The 17,031-nt window shown below is 45.4% G+C and overlaps 1 protein-coding gene across 13 annotated transcripts in view; it reads right to left on the reverse strand.

Annotated features, from left to right (window-relative positions):
* Positions 1-1,491: 1,491 nt before the first annotated feature.
* The window catches only part of NIPAL3 (NIPA like domain containing 3), a 49,671-nt gene continuing 34,131 nt past the window's right edge, over positions 1,492-17,031 (reverse strand). For 8 of the 13 annotated variants that reach the window (XM_082464538.1, XM_082464547.1, XM_082464546.1 and 5 more), the window contains 5 exons: positions 15,084-15,219; positions 13,107-13,195; positions 11,021-11,084; positions 9,180-9,274; positions 1,492-5,182 (listed from right to left, as the gene is read on the reverse strand). In XM_082464538.1, coding sequence (XP_082320664.1) covers positions 4,983-5,182; positions 9,180-9,274; positions 11,021-11,084; positions 13,107-13,195; positions 15,084-15,219 — 584 coding nt within the window. In that variant the 3' untranslated portion in view covers positions 1,492-4,982. Of the gene's footprint in view, positions 5,183-7,954; positions 7,987-9,179; positions 9,275-11,020; positions 11,085-13,106; positions 13,277-15,083; positions 15,220-17,031 lie in introns of those variants that run through there. The other 5 variants (XM_082464539.1, XR_014264517.1, XR_014264518.1 and 2 more) reach the window with 5 other exon arrangements.

The following is a 17,031-nucleotide window of genomic DNA, read 5'->3' on the forward strand; positions in this document are numbered from 1 at the left end:
AGTTTGAGCTGCGTCAAACCAAGTTAGGTTCCCTAATGCTGGTTTCATCTTACAGGCCTTCAAGAAAATGAGGCAAATAATGAGGCTGTCCTAAATTTTTCATAAAGCTAAATTATTCAGTTTCAAGGATTATCCTTTGTTGTGAGATTTTGCCCTTACTATTTGGGTGTTGATGTCCTGTTTCAATGAAATCATAGTATATAGTAGGGTATTTTTTCCCATGTTCTCACCGGACAGACGGGATGAGTGAATTCTCTGGGGTCTCTTTTATAAGGGCACTAATCCCATTCATGAGGGTTCCAACCTCATGTTCTAATCACCTCCCCAAAACCCCACCTCCAAAAACCATCACACTGGGGATTAGATTTCAACATATGAACTGGGGGCAGGGGGGCATCTGTTCTTTTAAGTCTGCATCCTTCTTAGAAACTGTACATCCTTTTTATTTGTCAGATAAAGGTGAAATCCTAATGTGTGGTGAACTTACCCCATGGAAATTCAACCACACCAGGAAAGGCAGCACAGCAGAGGGATGAAGAGCTCAGGTTTTGGAGTCAGGCAGTTCTGGGCTCAAATAGCAGTTCTGCTATTTACCAGCTATATGACCTGAGTCTCAGTTTCTTCATCTGTAAAATGGGGATAATATTAAAACTTACCTCATGGAATTGTTATAAAGGAGAATTGAGATGTACATGAATTCTTAGTATAGTGTGTGGCATATAATAAGTGCTTGTTAAATGTATGAGTATGTATACATTATTCTGTGTGTGTGTGTGTGTATAAATAAAGATTTAAGCTCTATTCCACACCTGTCTTTGTAGATTGGAAACTTAGAAAGAAGAGAGACACATTTGCTTAGAATTACTTAAGAAAAATCACAAGTGTTCATTATACAATTTCAAAGTGAATAAGTAAATAAATAAGTAAATACGGAAACCATCGCTTCAGTGTCATACAGTGTCCTGATGGGATGCCGGACATAGTTCTAAGACTTTACAGCTATTAACTCACCTGATCCCCGTAATAACCCTTAGGAAGTGACTGTTACTATCCTGGATTTACAGATGAGGCACAGAAAGTTTAAACAACTTGTTCAAGACCACACAGCTAATAAGTAGTAGAGCCAAGAATCAAACCTAGGCAGTGTGGCCACGAGTGTATACTCTTCACCACTGCAGGGAAGAAAAAAAGTGCTTAATTCAGCCTTAAGTGCAATCACGGGCATCTCTAGATCTGCACGGTTTCTACAGCGGCCACTAGCTATATGTGGATATTTAAGATAATTGAATTTAAATAAAACTAAAAATCCAATTCCTAGGTTGCACTCACCATGTTTAATGTGCTCAATAGCCACACGTAGATAGTGGCTGCCGTTTGGGCAGCACAGACATGGAGAATTTCCATCGTTGCAGAAAGTTCTATTGGACGGCACTGTCGTAGATAACTCTGGAAAGTATTAACCAAACATAAAAGACTCAAACTCAACAGGCATCACATGGATTTTCTTTTTAATTAAATACCACTTCATAATGCTATTTGCACATAGCACACACAGTTTTTTGAAAAATAAGACATGCCATACATTAGTCACTAAATTAACAAAATGTGAGCATCCACATAGAATACATTCTAAGGTGACTTTATTTACACAGCTTCTCAGAGAAATACACAGTAAAATTTTTTGCCTGTCAGCCAGTGTTGGACCAGATTTGGAATTCACAAGGCTGTGGGTTAGAGATTCCCCAACACTACCCTGATGGACATCTTGTCTCCACATTGTGTCATCAAGCTGCCTCGTTTCCACCAGAAAAGCAATGGAGATGTCAATTCCATCCTGCAAAACCCTCGCATGACCTGAGGCTTCATGCGATGGCATGTCAGACCTGCAGCTTCGTGGGAGGGGTGGGTGTGGGTGGAGTGGGGCTAAGCTCCCTTCAAAAGCTGCAGGCACCCATCTGTGAAAAACTGCTTTTACTATCTGATTAGGGACCCCAGAATCCCAGCCTTTAGAAGAGGGGAACAGAGTGGGGTGGGGAGAGGAAGCTAGAGAACAACTGGAAAGCTGAAACCCAAGTTTGGTGACCTTGCCTTAGGTACTGGCTGTGAGAAGGGAGATGGCGGCAGGATACGTATTGTTGCTTGGAGCCTTCAAGAGGGCTTGGGGACGTGAGAGCCATGAGAAAAATAAAGAGTCAGGGCTGTGAGTGGAAAGCTGATGCCCTTGTGCCCCGCCCTAACAGCAAGTGCTGCTTATCTGCCACCAGCAAACCGTCCATTTACACTCAGGGACAAAGACTGGGAGATGCCAGCCCAAGACAGAGTCAGAATTCTGGGGCTGTTGCCCTAAACCTGAAGGCAGCTCCTGGGTAGCACTGAACCCATGATCGTCAGCTGACCTGAGATTACAATGTGCTTTTATCCATTCATCACTCTTGCCTGACTCCAGGTTAAAAGACCCAACACAAAACCAAGGGAAGGGGGCAGAGTAAGGCTGGGAGCACATAAGATACCAAATGATCACCTGGGTTTGACACATTTAAATGGCCTCCCCGCTCACCTTCCCTTTATCCACTCTGCCCTCACACCCCCTCCCGGCCCACGTTAGAAACATCACTGGGAAAATGTGAATAGCAGCGAAATTGGATTTTAATTCCCCTTTTGTGTTTTGTTCCTGCAGCTGTGCAGCCGGACCTTGAAAAGTGACTTTTATTACCCCTTCAGAGTCTTCCTCCAAACTGCATAGGGCCTCCTTTCCAATCAGTGCGAATCCTGCCATTCTCTTCCCCGTGAACCATCAATGGCTCCCATGTTCTCTAGGATATGTTTAAACTCCCTGGCCAGGCCTTCAAGTCCCTCCATGATTCTACCTCCACTGCTTATCTTTCCAGGCTCATTTCCCATCACCTACCCTGGCTCTTCCTTTGCCACCCGCCTCAACCCATCTCTGTCTTTGCAAATGCTGGCCCCTCTGCCTGGGGGTGATCACTCTACTTTCTATGCTTTGCCCAAATCTTAGCTAGATTTGCCACCCATCAATGAGTGGAGCCTAAATCATCTCCAATTCTGAATACCCAGTTCTGGGCTCAGGGCCTGACCTTTAGCAGGACCTCCATAACTGTCATTTTCTGTGGTCGGCTATTGCACTCCTGCCATAGTTGACCAGGTATTTGTGTCTCTCACGGCTGGCTTGGAGGGCAGAAACCAGGTCTTCTTATTTGTAGCACTCATTGTCCAAATGCTTAACACATAGTAAGTGCCTCATAAATATTGTTTTGATACCTATTCTAAAGGAAAAGAAAAGTCATTGTCTGTTGCCTTCTTAGGCATGTAAGACACAATACAGAAGTGGTTATCACAGGCAACAGACATCAGCTTTGAAGTCAAGGTACTAAATCAGCATTAAGCACAATCCATAAAGGTTAATGATCTATCAACACTGGTCTATTAACACTGTTATCTTGCCGGTTAGTTCAAGGCTGCCTAGGGAAGCAGGAAGTGTAGTTCTAAGAAGTAATCACTGGATGCAGAAATGCCATGGATCCTATGGGGATTATTTGGCCTGCCAAATGAACCCCCAAGAGGAAGCAAGGGATGGTAATTCCAACTTTCCAGCAGGGGTGTGTCAGGGTTTCAGCAGACTGTCTCTCTCAGTTATTAGGCTTTCAAGGTGTGTGATACTTGGATTACCTGCCTCAGAATCACCTGTGCTGCCAGTTAAGAATGCAGACTCTTGGGCCCGGTCCCAGTCCCACTTAATCAGAGTACCTGTGGTTGGGGTGTAGGAATCTGTATTTTAAATAAACTCCCTAGAGGATCCTTACTTTCATTAAAGTTTGCAGACCTTTACCTGCCATTCTCAAAAGCATACAGTCAGTCTAGGGGAAGACAATCGTGTACGCAGCCAGCCAGCCAGCCAGCAGAGCCCCATTTCTGAGAATGCCTACTTCTCCCAGATGTATGTGCACGGGGATGAGGACCCGAAGAGTCTATCGACCCCAAGGAAGTGAACCAATGACTCAAGCTTGGTTCGTCAATCTATAGAGCAGAGGAGAGAGGAGAGGTGAGTGAGGCCGTCTCTGAAATGAACACCCCTGGTTTCCCCAGAGGACGCCGGTGTGCAGGAAAATACACGTACAACAGCCAGACTGTCTGTCCGTCCTTCTACAGGTGATGCAATCACCTCCTGCAAAATGAAAAGGGATTTTTCTCCCTTTATGGGCTGGAGGCTCATCACCCCTGCTCCTGTCTTCTTTATTCTTCCCCTTCTTCTCTTAATTTCTCAGTTCCTTTGAGGGGAAAGAAAGCAACCAAGTAGCTCACAGAACCAAAACCAAATTAGTTTCCAGAGTGGATCCAGTACAAACACATCAAGCACACTTTCACTGGGGAGGCACAGACCACCAGAAAGCAGATGTGCATTTCTTACAGGCGAGTGGCAGGATGTTACACCCAGGGCTGGTTCACCATGCCATGTGAGGGCGACACAAAGGTTATCTCAAGTACAGAATCAAGAGGGAGGTGGGTAGAGATCAGGCCTGCACATAAGGTGAGGGAAGACTAGATTTGGAGGTTTCCAGCCTTTCAGTGGATTTGGAAAGTAAGGGCAGAATCTCTGCCCTGCTTTAGCTCTAAAGAATGTGGCCACCTTTGGTCACTGACTGGGGAAACCCAGCTACCATCCTCAAGGATGACAATGGCTTTCCAAATCTCGTTGGGCTAAACCAGGCAGAGGCTGAACTCTGTACTGCCCGCCTAGAATACTGCTTTCAGCCCCCCACCCCAGCCCCACCCTCATCATCTGAAACTTCCAGGACCAAGATAATCTACCCTTTGCCAGAGACAAAGGCTTTTCAAGATCCCCGTCCACAGAGTTCTTGGATTAAAAAAATAAGACTTGAAAGGCAAGTTTTAGAATTAAGGGTTGAACCGCATGGCTTGAGCAGCTGTAAATGGAGAGAAGGTGAGTCTCCTTCAGGGTGGGCTCACTCCTTCTTGGTGTGTTCCAAGACGCGATAGGGAACCCCAGAGGCGCTTCTAGAGCCATGTTCTTCCTGCATGATGGGCAGTGTGGCGGGAGCGTAGATCTCAGAAATGTTGTCATTGTTTTCCAGGGCCCCATAGGAAAAAGAAGCTTTGAGGTCAGGCTGGACGGCCATCCCTTTGTCATGCATGTTCTGCATACCTGAAATGAAATCCATTTCCCCCAAATCATTATGCAGTGGGGCCAAAGGAGGCTGCATCTCATCCTCTTCTATCCCACCACAGACTAATCACCGTGCTCAGGAGCTAAGCATGTGCACTGTCAACCTCCTGAATGGTTTGGATTGAACAAAAAAAGAGCGCCCATAAATATACACTAGAAATATTATAGTTGCTAAGCAACAAAGGATGAATCTTCAGGAAATATGCACACAGACCAGCCACTGTCAAAAGAAACCATTGGCTTAGAATGAGGTGGGAATGTCCGGGCCACAGGGCAAGTGGAACCAGCACTGTGTTTTGAACGTGGTAGATGCCAACACTTTTTGCTGAGTTAAATCAGGATCCAGAAAACTTCATGATGCTGTTGAGAGAAGACGATAACTTTTGTGTCATGGATACATGACGGTGACACATGTATTATGATGCTCAGAGGGAGAGGTTTGACATTAACATGGCTGATCCACATATGGAGTAAGGAGCAATTTTGCTTATTACCTCTGGGCACATTGATGTCGGATTTCTACTTACATTTGAGGGCAAAGACTTTAGTCATTAATTCCTTTAAATGTATTCTACAATTCCCCTAGCCAAGTAGGACCTGGCCTTCTCTGAGGCCAGTTCTTTTCCTGGTAGGGAATTAAGACCCTTCAAATTCTCTTGCCCCCTGGTTGAGTAATAAAAAAACTGAATGCAAATTATCTTCCATGAAACCATGATGATAATAACAGCTGACATCTGACTGCTTCCTATGCCTGACGCACTGGGCTAAGTGCTTTAAATAGTAATAGTAACAACAACAGCAATAATGATAATGGCTGATGAAGACTGAGCATTTAGTTGGTGGCAGACACTGTTCTAAATAGTTATAAAGTTTTATCTCATTTGATTCACACAACTATTGATTAGGAAAATGAGGCAGTTGGAAGTTAAGGGACTTGCCTGAGGTCGCCAAGCTAGCAAGTGGCAGCTCTAGGGTGCAGACTCAGGTGGTTTAAATTCTAAAGCCCACACTCTTAACCAGAATGCTGTGTGGGCTCCCTATAGACCTTAATCCCCCCAAATCCTATGACAGAAATATGCTACTATCCTCCTTTTCCAGATAAGAACACAGAGATTCAGAGAGGTAAAGTAACTTGCTCAAGGACACACAGCTAATGAGAGACAGAGCTGGGATTTGACACCAAAGCCCATGCTCTTATCTACTCTGCAAATGGTCTGGGAAGACCCCATCTGTGGAAGGGCCTTTGCTTCCACATTACACAAGCCTTGGCTGACGGGAATTTGAAGGGTACAGTTTAAGAGTCTGTGGTTTAGATTTTGGGGAGGGAATTGGGAGGAGATGAGGGGATGCCTATTCCTCAGGGAGAACAGTTGGCTTACCAGGCATGGTTTAGCTTTGTCAACGTTCCCCAGCCAAAACCCACCAGGAATATACCTATAGTCTAACAAATTTGGGTTTCTTGACTCATTTCAGTGAAGGAGATGTACATCACGGGGAGCTGTTTCAGTAAGAGGGTATTAGAAAGGACTTACTACAGAATTTGGGTTGTGTTAGGTGATTTCAGGAGGGTTTAAGGAAGCAGGGCTTTGCTTTGGATGAGATGCTGTCAGGAAGTGGGGATAATTCTATAACTGGGGATCTTAATGATTGTTATCTAGAAGGAAAGAAGACTAGATGGAGACTAAAGCTGTGATTGGTAAAGAAGCAGCAGCCACTCATGGGAGGGGGATGGTTGATCTTTTTATGGTTTGGACCATGTTCATGTTTGTCTGTGTTTGGACATGACAATGGCATGGTCCTGTTTGTGTCTTGATCCATCACAGTCCCAGAATGACCTTGTCTGCTGTTGATGTTCTGTGAAATGGTCTATGTTCAGCCAGGAACACCAAGGCCCAGCTGTGAGAGCCAGCCCAGCTCCTCGCTGTCAGGGACTGTTTTTCTCCTTCTCATTTTCTAGAAGTCTTCCAGGTGCTAGAATTATTTCAAGCCTCTCCTAATTGTGACGTGTAGCTAATTTTCGGAACTTGAATGCCTCTCGAAACGTGGCTACTAGTCAGTTGTGAAGATATCAATCTGGTTAGACCCAAAGCCAGGAAGGTCCTGATGCTGACCAGGGAAACCGAGCAGCTGGAAAAGCGTCTCTGTCTAAGAGTTTTCTTCTTCTTGTTTTACCTGGCATCAGGTCAAACAAGTGTTCGAAATTTTCGAAGTCTTTTTTCAAGTAAAAACGAAGTGAAACCAAATTCAACCAGGCATCTACCAGGTCCCAGACATTGTGCAAGGGGCCTTTAACATATTATCCCACTACCCTGGGAAAAGGAATCCCAATTTACAAGTGAGGGTCAGAGGCCTTGGGAGGTCCAGGCACACGCCCAAGGTCACTCAGCACGTAGGTGGTTGAGAGCTGGGATTTGAATCCAGGTCATCTGAACTCCAAGCCCATGCTCAGCTTCAAAGTACAGAAGCCAGGCCTACTCAGAAGTCCTGTCGTGCCACGGCACGAGGGCAGGTCTCCTTTCTCCAACTTCCCACCGGTCACAAGGCACAAAGAGGAAGCGAGAGCCACGTCCACAAACAGATCACAGAACGCGGATACCTAAGATTACCTTAGGTTACCTTCTATCTTCTACCAGAAAACACATCTGTATATACGCAAATGCAAATACTTATATAGATGTATACACATACACGGTTTATAAACACACAAACACACATGTACATACACATACTTGCACAGAGTTGACACCTCACCTATCTGGAATTCAGCTATCCAGCGCCCTCATCTATCCGGAACACAGCCGAGAAACAAGGAAGTAAGCAAAAAAGGCATCTGAGCAGCCAGATTAGATGTTTCAAAAGTCCATGCACTAAAGCTCATGCACTTAACTCGTAGGAGAAACCTTAAGGCCCCAACTCAGAGCTTATTTATTTTAATTTTATACATGATTCAAACAACTTGGGTCAAATGAGAAGATTGACACGGAGCTGCTATACACAGGCAGGCTGGTAACAGCAAGAATGACAGACAACAGCTTAATAGCAAGAGATGAGGAAATAATATAAAAAGTAGACACATAAACCCTGGGGCCATTTAAATTATGGGCACCTCGGTCAGCCCTGAGAACACGCCTGCCTCCCGAGTACTTTATTAAGTAGTACTCTACTCCATCACTGCGATTGCCTTTTGTTCACAAGACTGTCTTAATGGAGGGTGGGAGACTATGCTTTGGAGAGAGTTCCATCTTATATATCTAAAATAAAAATTAAATTTGAGTTAAAGAGTGAAAGCTAGTGGCCGCTAGTATCCTATAGAATTTAGGTCAGCAAATCTAGATGGGGCTGCCCAACATCTTAACTTTCTCATCTGAATCCCTTGAGGCTGGAAAGTGCTCTCCAGTTCTCTGCAAGCCCCATCACTCCCTTTTGTGCAGTACTCAGCTGATTCACACATTTATGTTCCTGCCATTTGAACTTGTGCTTCTCAGTGTGAACCCTGAGCTCCCTGGGGAACTAGGCTCTCCAGAACAATCCACTCCCTTTTGGAATCTAAGGAGTGAGGTTATAGTATTTGAATTTCATTCATCCTATTTTCCTTCCCCTCTCTGATCATTCCATTCCACTGAGATGAAATGGATTTTTCCTTTTGCAGGCATGAAGCCTGGTGCAGCAGATCATAATTATAACCAGTGTGAATCAGGATTGTCTTTAAAAGATACCCAAATTGACATGAGAACTGGCAAGATGTGCCCAAAACCAATCAAGGTGCCTCAGCCATTGCCTCCTTTTTTGCAAACTGAGATCAAACAAAAACCAAAAAACCCACAAAAAACAGAAACAAAAAAAAAGAGAGACAGTCACATCATAATAGCACAGCACACCTTCCCTGCACCAAACCCAGAGGCTGGTTGTCTCTTTTTAAACAGGAAGTAGCAGTCATTCTATGTGGATGGGCTGGCCAGCTGGATTTGAATGTTACCTGGCATGGCATCCATGGAAATGTAGGGCTCAAAGGGAATGGCCTTCTTCCTGTTACGTGTGATTAAGAAGACGCCCAAGAATGCGATGAGGCACCTGGTGAACACAGATGAAGAAGAGAAACAAGGCCAGAGTGAGGTTGGGAGGGATGCTTTCAAACGTGGGTAATGGGAAAAAGGGGAAAACAGGGTGGCAGGCTGCAGAGGTGGGCTCACTGCTGAGCGGCCCTGAGAGGCGGCCGGGCCTGGGATCAGCAGGAAGCCGATGCGAGATGAATAATAACAGCCCGTGCAGCCCACACAAGCCTCAATCAGAACAAATCAGGCCATCCTCGGCCAAACCCTCACCTCCACTTACCCTGCATCTCAGAACCCTGCCTTTAAAGATTTTTTTTTTGTTTAATTAAAAAGTTCTTTAGAGCCTAAATTCAATCAATACAGGAGCAGAGAAAGTAAAAATTAGAAAGTAAAAATTAGAAAGTCCCTGCACTCGCCCCCACCATAGGTGTCTATTCTTCCAGAGTCGTTTTTTGTTTTTTTCTTCTCTCCAGAGCTTAGATAAACAAGCATACTTTCTAAAAACTGAGGTATAATTTACAGGCAATAAAATGCACAGTCCCTAAACGTGGAGCTCGATGAATCCTACCTGTGCACACATTCGTGGGATCACCACCCAGGTCAATAGAGAAGTCATTTCCATCCCTTACCCCCAGAAAGTTTCCTGTGCCCCTTCCCCATTCATGCAGACCCTTCCCCAGAGGAAACCACTGTTCTGACGTCCACAGAATTGATTGGCCTGTTCTTCAACTTCTTGTGAGTTAAACAGTACAGCATGTACTCTTCTATGTCTGACTTCTTTCACCTGATAAGTGTTTTTAAGATTCATCCACTTCATTGTGTGTATTAGTAGTTCATTATTTTTTTATTGTTGTGTTGAATGCATTATCTGATCCATTGTCTGAATATATTAGAACTTGTTTTCCACTCTCCTGTTGTATCCAGTTTGGGCATATTATGAATAAAGCTACTATAAATATTCATGTACAAGTCATTTTGTCAATATATATAACTAATTTCTTTTGGGTCTATATCTAGATGTGGAATTGCTGGCTCATAGGGTATACTATACATTTTTAAAAATGTAACTTTTTTCATTCAACATATCCTAGACATGGTTCTATGTCAGTACCAATAGACTGACCTCAATTTTTCAAAATGGCAGTATGGTACTTAATTATATGAAGATAGTGTAATTTCTTTAACCTGTATTTTACTGATGGGCATTTAGGTTGTTTCCAATTATTTGCTTATACAATTAATTTTTAAAATAATAAACACCCTCATACATGTGTCCTTACGTCCATCATTTACTTTTCCAAGATAAATGATTAGAAATGGAAAGCTGCATCAAGAAGCATGCTCATTTAAAAATTTCACTGTTATTGCCAAATTATCCTCCCACATTAAAGAACTTCTCACACTGTGGCAGAGAGCTGGGCTCCTAGTCTTTTGCCAACATGGGACGTTACCCCTCCTGTTAGTTTTTGCAAAATGATGGCATCTTGTTTAGCTTCAGTATACATTTCTTTGATCTGAGGTGAGGTTGAGAATCTTTCATGGGTCAAATTGTGATGTGTTCGAAATGACAAGGAGATTAAAGCCCAAAAGAGAAGAAAGGAAAGGTAAAGCCCTTTGGGGAATGAAACACTCACCTCTGGGGACAAAGTTCCCACTGCCAGCTGCTCCTCTGGCTCTAAGGGACTGCCTGAGAGGCTGGAGCAGGGGTGGGGAGAGAGGGGCAGCCTGCCTGGAATTCGGGGCCAGGGAGCAGGATGGGACTCACCCCAGTGCAAACATGCAGACGTGTAGCACGTCCTCCCCGAGGAAGTCCAGGTAGAAGATGGCGCCTGAGCAGCAAAGAATGGAAAACGCGGGTGAGCTGTTTTCAAATCACCCACCTGCCAGTCTGTTTAGGATCTGGCGAAGCTCCCTTCCCTACGGAATACCAAAGGGGTCCAAAATACTATGACTGCACCTAGTAAGAAATTAGCAGAATGGAATAAAAGCCATTTGGGGGGAATAGACTGTCTTCTCTTTCTCCCCCACCTAGGCCCCTCTTACCTCCATCTTTTTTTTCTTAACTTTTTATTTTGAGATAATATTAGATGCACAGAAATAGTACGGAATTCCCACGTACCCTTTGCCCAGCTTCCCCCAGTGAAACGACACTATGAGCTACACTAGAGACTTACCAGTTTTTACACACCCCTCTCCCTCATCTTTCTTTCTTTTTCTTTTTTGTTAAGTTTTTATAGGAGTACAGTTGATTTACAATGTTGTGTTAGTTTCAGGTGTACAGCAAAGTGAATCAGTTATACATGTACATGTATCCACTCTTTTTTAGATTCTTTTCCCATATAGGCCATTACAGAGTATTGAGTAGAGTTCCCTGTGCTATACAGTAGGTCCTTATTAGTTACCTATTTTATATATAGTAGTGTGTATATGCCAATCCCAATCTCCCAATTTATTCCTCCCTTCCCCTTTACCCCCTTGTAACCATAAGTTTGTTTTCTACATATGTAACTCTTTCTATTTTGTAGAGAAGTTCATTTGTATCTTTTATTTAGATTCCACATATAAGTGATATCATATGATATTTGTCTTTCACTGATGTAACTTCACTCAGTATGACAATCTCTAGGTCCATTCACGTTGCTGCAAATGGCATTATTTCGTTCTTTTTTATGGCTGAGTAATATTCCATTGTATATATGTACCACATTTTTCCCCCATCTTTCTTAAGATGGAAGACCAAGGCTTCGTGGTTAAGCTGCCAGAGCTTTCTAACCTCATGAGACTGGCAGATGTCACACCCTGCAGTGTGGCAGTGCCACAGGCCTGCTGCCCTCACCCTGCAGCCAGCATCTGTCTGGACCCACTTCACACCCCATCACCCTGACCCTGCCCGGAGCTCCTGATTCCCTGCCTGACTGCAGGCTCAACCACAGTGTTTCTATCCCTTTCAATCTTGCCTGGACCGAAGCTGTTGACCATGACTTAAATCTCTGCATGAGGTTAGCTTTCTGGCTGCTCTGGGTCAAGTCCCACTCAATCCCTGGTCCCGCTCACGGCACAGGCCCTGGCAGGCTGTGTGCGCTCTTGTTCTAACCTCTGTGAACACCAGTTTGGGCACCACTTGTCCAAGGTGCAGTGCGAAATATATGGCTTTCCGGCTGGGCCTTCCTCAAAGGGAGGAACACTGGTTCTTACTGGTCTTCTTACCCTGAAAATCTTAGTCACCATTGCCATTTAAAAACAAACAAACAAAAAAACGGACACACACACACACACACACACACACACAGAGATAATGCTTGCAGCCTCTGAAGCCACCTCAGAAAGAAAAAGAAAAAAAATAGAGGGGTGGAGTAGAAGAAAAGGGGAATGCAATAATGATGATGATCACTTACAGAGCACGTGTTATGTATATACTCATGATCTCTAAAAATTATACAGAAGAAGTGTGTGGTCACTAGGCCAGTGGAGGCTGTGGAGTTAGCAGATGATGGTAGAAACTGTTAAAGAAACCTAACACAAGCAGTACAAGGTAGGGGACATTTGGACTATACATATTTCAATTCTAGGAGGAAAGTATTATTACTCCCATGTTATGAATGTGGAACAGAGGCTCAGAGGTGAAGTGATTTTCCCAGAGCTACACAGCTCCGTGTCTGTGCTGGGGTGCAAACCTAGGCCTCTCTGGCTCTAAATCCTGCACTCTCCCCACAAAACCATCTACAACTGTGACGGGCAGAACAAGTCAGCAGAATTGGCCTTCTGACAGAGGTGGCGCCCCTTCCCTCCACACTGGGGTAATGTCCCTGCTGTCAAGGTAGAAGACAGAAATCTAGCGACCACACCCTTACCTGCTGTGATAGCCACGGTAGTGGAGAGAATGTAGCCCACACTGGCAATCAGAGAGGAGTCGTACATCTGTGAGGCTTGACCTAAAAACCTTCAACACAAAAGCACTCTGGTCAGTGGGCTGTGGGGATGTCGGAAGGCCAAGTTGAAAGCCGATGACCGCAGGCTTGGTCTGAAAATACGAAGATGAGGCATGAAGGAATATTCCTTGGGATTATAAAGATGCCAGCCTTGTGTATCTCCTGGGCTGGGGTCCACGCTTTGCTCCTATTCTTCCTCTGGACACAGCCTGAGGCCCCTCCCTCTCCCCGTCCCACACCTCTGACCACACAGTTCTTATCACCGCAATGCCCTTCTCCTCACCTCTGTGTCCCCTGCATCCCCTACCCACTAAAAAGCCATTCCTGGTCCCTTAACACTCCAAGAAACTCCTGTAGCGCTTATCACGTCCTGCCTCGTGTTGTAATTATTCTTTTAAACAAATTTTCTTCTTAATTAAACTGTCACGGCAATAAATATAGGAAAAAGAGAGAGAAAATTAGTCACTCCTAATCTCTCCACCTAGGATAAACACTCCATCATTTAGGAATATATTCTTTGTCCATTCTCTGCATAGCACTTTGGTTATTGTTGCAACGTTCCTTACACCATAACACACTTCCCACCCAACTGTAATCGTCTGTTTACCCGGCTGTCCTCGGACCAGGGCTGTGAGCACCTTGAGTTCAGTGACTATCGCCCACGTCTCTGTGCGTGGAAGGCCCAGCACGGGCCCGGTACACAGCAGGCCTCGATGAATGTGTGATGTGTGAGTGAGAAGCTTCCCGAGGAGGGCGGGGCACCTGATCATCTTTGTAAGCCCTGGAGGGCACAGCACAGAGCCTTGCATTGGGCAGGGGCTCAGGGGTGATGACCAGAATCACTGTAGGAGGACTAAGCATAGTCATAATCGGCATAATAATAGTAACAAAAGTCATAAAAGAAGCTACTATTTACTGGACGCTATCCTGTATCCTACTAGAGCCTGCTGCGATTCTGTTAGGTAGGGGCTGTTGTTATTGTCACTGCAGATGGGGAATCTGTGTCTTAGAGGAGCTGAGGAGCAGGCCTAGGGCAGAGGGGTGAGGGGCGTGGGATGGGGAGGGAGACAGATGCCGGGGTTCCAGTCTCAGCTCCGCCAGCTCCTGGCCTCGCGCAGCAGTTCCTTACGTGCAAAGTGAGGATGATATCATTGTCGTGGGGACCAAATGAATTCAAGTTCCTGTGAAGGCAGTGAGAGCACAGCTTACACTGGGCGCCCGGGTGGCAGCGGTCACCGCTATGTTCCCCGCAGGCACCGCTGGTGGATGGTGAGCCCCAGCGGCTGGAGTCCAGGGCCTGACCTGTCCAGGGTGAACCGGCCCCAGGCACCACACTGAAACCGGCACTGTCCACCCTCCGTCCCCACGCAGGTTTGTCACATGCTCACCCAGGCCCCCTGCTGGGCACCGGATCTCTGACGTGAGCAAGGCCCAGGCCTACCCTCAGAACTGCTGCTTCTGAGGCAGAAACCATCGCCTTGCTCTTCTACTTGGAAAGATTTCTTGAGGACAAGAAAGTTGGAGACAACTTTCTGTCTTCCACCGGGCAGACAAATAGGTGCCTCACGGGGACGGCACAGCTTCTTCTGAGGCCCCGGAAGTGGGCACCTGCCTTGATCCAGATGGGAATCGAGGCTGCCTCTGATTGCGCGGTTCTCACATTTTGAGGCAGAGTGAGAAATACATCCACTCCAGGCTTTTCAAGCGGCCCGGCACCCCTCCATGTGATAACTCAGCAAATTAGTGACCCCACTCTCTCCACAGTGGATGCCAAACCCTGGCAACAGAACATTTGAATGTTCTACCTGCCCTACAGCTTCAAAAACAATTGTAATCAGGCCCGGAAGCTGGAAGAGACCTTTGTGGGCAGGCCCAGCAGGAAAAGAATCTGCAACTCACGCGGCTTGATAGATAGCAGTTGCCACCATGCACACGAACATGACGTAGAAGATGGGGTAGTCGAGCTGCAGGTTCCCCTGTATGGACAAGACGAGCATCCCGGCCACAGCCTTCACTGTCACCACGGTCATTGAGCCTGCAGAAGGTTAACAAGGATGTGTGGGAGCCTCAGAGACATGGGGGGGGGTACAGTTTATAAACTCAAAGGACAAGGTGACCAAGATGCAGGGAACATGGGCAGAGCCCAGCCAGTGATTTACACAGTGAGAAGATCCTATTGGCATTGGCTCTTTTGCACCCTCCCGTAAAAGCAGAGAGGAAAGCAAAAGCCCGAAGGGTACTTCCAAACGCCCTTCTAAACTCTACCAAGAAAGGGTGGTGAGTTCACTCTGAACTCCAGAGTGGCAGCACTGTGTCTGGAACACAATGCAAGGTCAAAACAATCGAATGTATAAATGAACTTCTTTTGAGTATCATTCTCACGGCAATCACAAGAAAAATGTGGTGTGTACAGAGCTCAGGAGTTTTTTGTGTTGTTTTTTCGGTCTTTTAAAATGCTTACTCACTGGTATTTTTAAAAACATTTCTTTAGACCAGAGGTCTCCACATGTTTTGGAATGCATACCCTTATGCATATGTATATGCTTTTCAAATATATATACATTTATTTATTTTAAAATTATAGTCATGTAACACTGTGCTTATATGGTATATACATCATAAAACATGTGTAGGAAATATATTTAAAAGGTGGAGATAAAAAATAAATACCAGTTCTAATATTTTTTCTTCCCATACACTCACCTCACTACGGAGACCACTGCTTTACCCAGTGCTGCAGAAACTTCTAATTCTAAACTGTTGGATCCCCCTGCCAGAGCAGGAATTAAAAGGAACTCCCAAGTATGGTACAAATGAAGTTCCTTGTTCTGGCTGAAATGTTTTGCTTTCCTATTTTTCTCAGCGTCTGCTCATTTTGCCTTCTCCTGCCAACAGCCCAGCAGACACAGTGGCTTCTGGGCCCCTCAGCTACTTAGACTACAGTTTTCAAACATCGGCAGGCAGTTAAGACAAGCACTTTCTCCAGGCTGTCCTCGTTGGTGAGCAGGGGGCAGAAAGGAATTGGCCAACGTGCCTCAGAACCTTCTGACCTTCCAACTCACCAGGAGAGGACGTTTTGGGACCGTGATCTTCCAATCCACTTTGCAAACAAAATCATCAAGGAACGGACCACTGAGTCATGCTGCAACAGGAATGAACCTCTACAACATGATGCTCAGTGGAAGAGGCCAGGGACAAACAGCCACATGGTGTACGATTCCGTTTATGTAATACGTCCAGAAAGGCAAGTCCATAGAGACAGAAAGTAGATTAGTGACTGGCCAGGGCCTGGGAGGATGGAAAAATGGGGAGTGACTGCTAGTGGGCACAGGGTTTCTTTTTGGGGTGACAAAAATGTTCTGAAATTCGATTATGATGATGGTTGCATCCTCTATGAATATATTAGAAATCACTGAATTGTATACTTTAAACAGGTGAGCTTTACGGTATGTAAACTATATCTCAGTAAAGCTGTTAAAAAAAAAAAAATGGAACCCTGTCCTACGATGACATATCTGTGTGTTTTACGGCCTGTCGCTGGAATGGGGGCTTGCTGTCGGAAGGACAGAAGGAAACAACACACACTGGGGACCGGTGCTCATCTCATTTAATCGCCTCTCCCCCCGAGATCTGGGTGTTCTCTTAGGCCCATTTTTAGAGGACGGCGTGGCTGACACAGGGACAGTCACTAGGAGGTAGCGGCAGGGCCGCACCCACCTGTCCCTCTGCAGGAAGAAGGGGTGCTTCTCACAGCTCTACTTGGTAAATCTAACTCTATGTGGGGTTAGAGCCTTGCCCCAATCTGATTTAGGAGCCATTTCCCCCATTGCAGCCATGCCTTTAAAAG

Source organism: Balaenoptera physalus (assembly GCF_965194825.1).
Source record: "Balaenoptera physalus genome assembly, chromosome: 1".
NCBI classification, from domain to species: domain Eukaryota; kingdom Metazoa; phylum Chordata; class Mammalia; order Artiodactyla; family Balaenopteridae; genus Balaenoptera; species Balaenoptera physalus.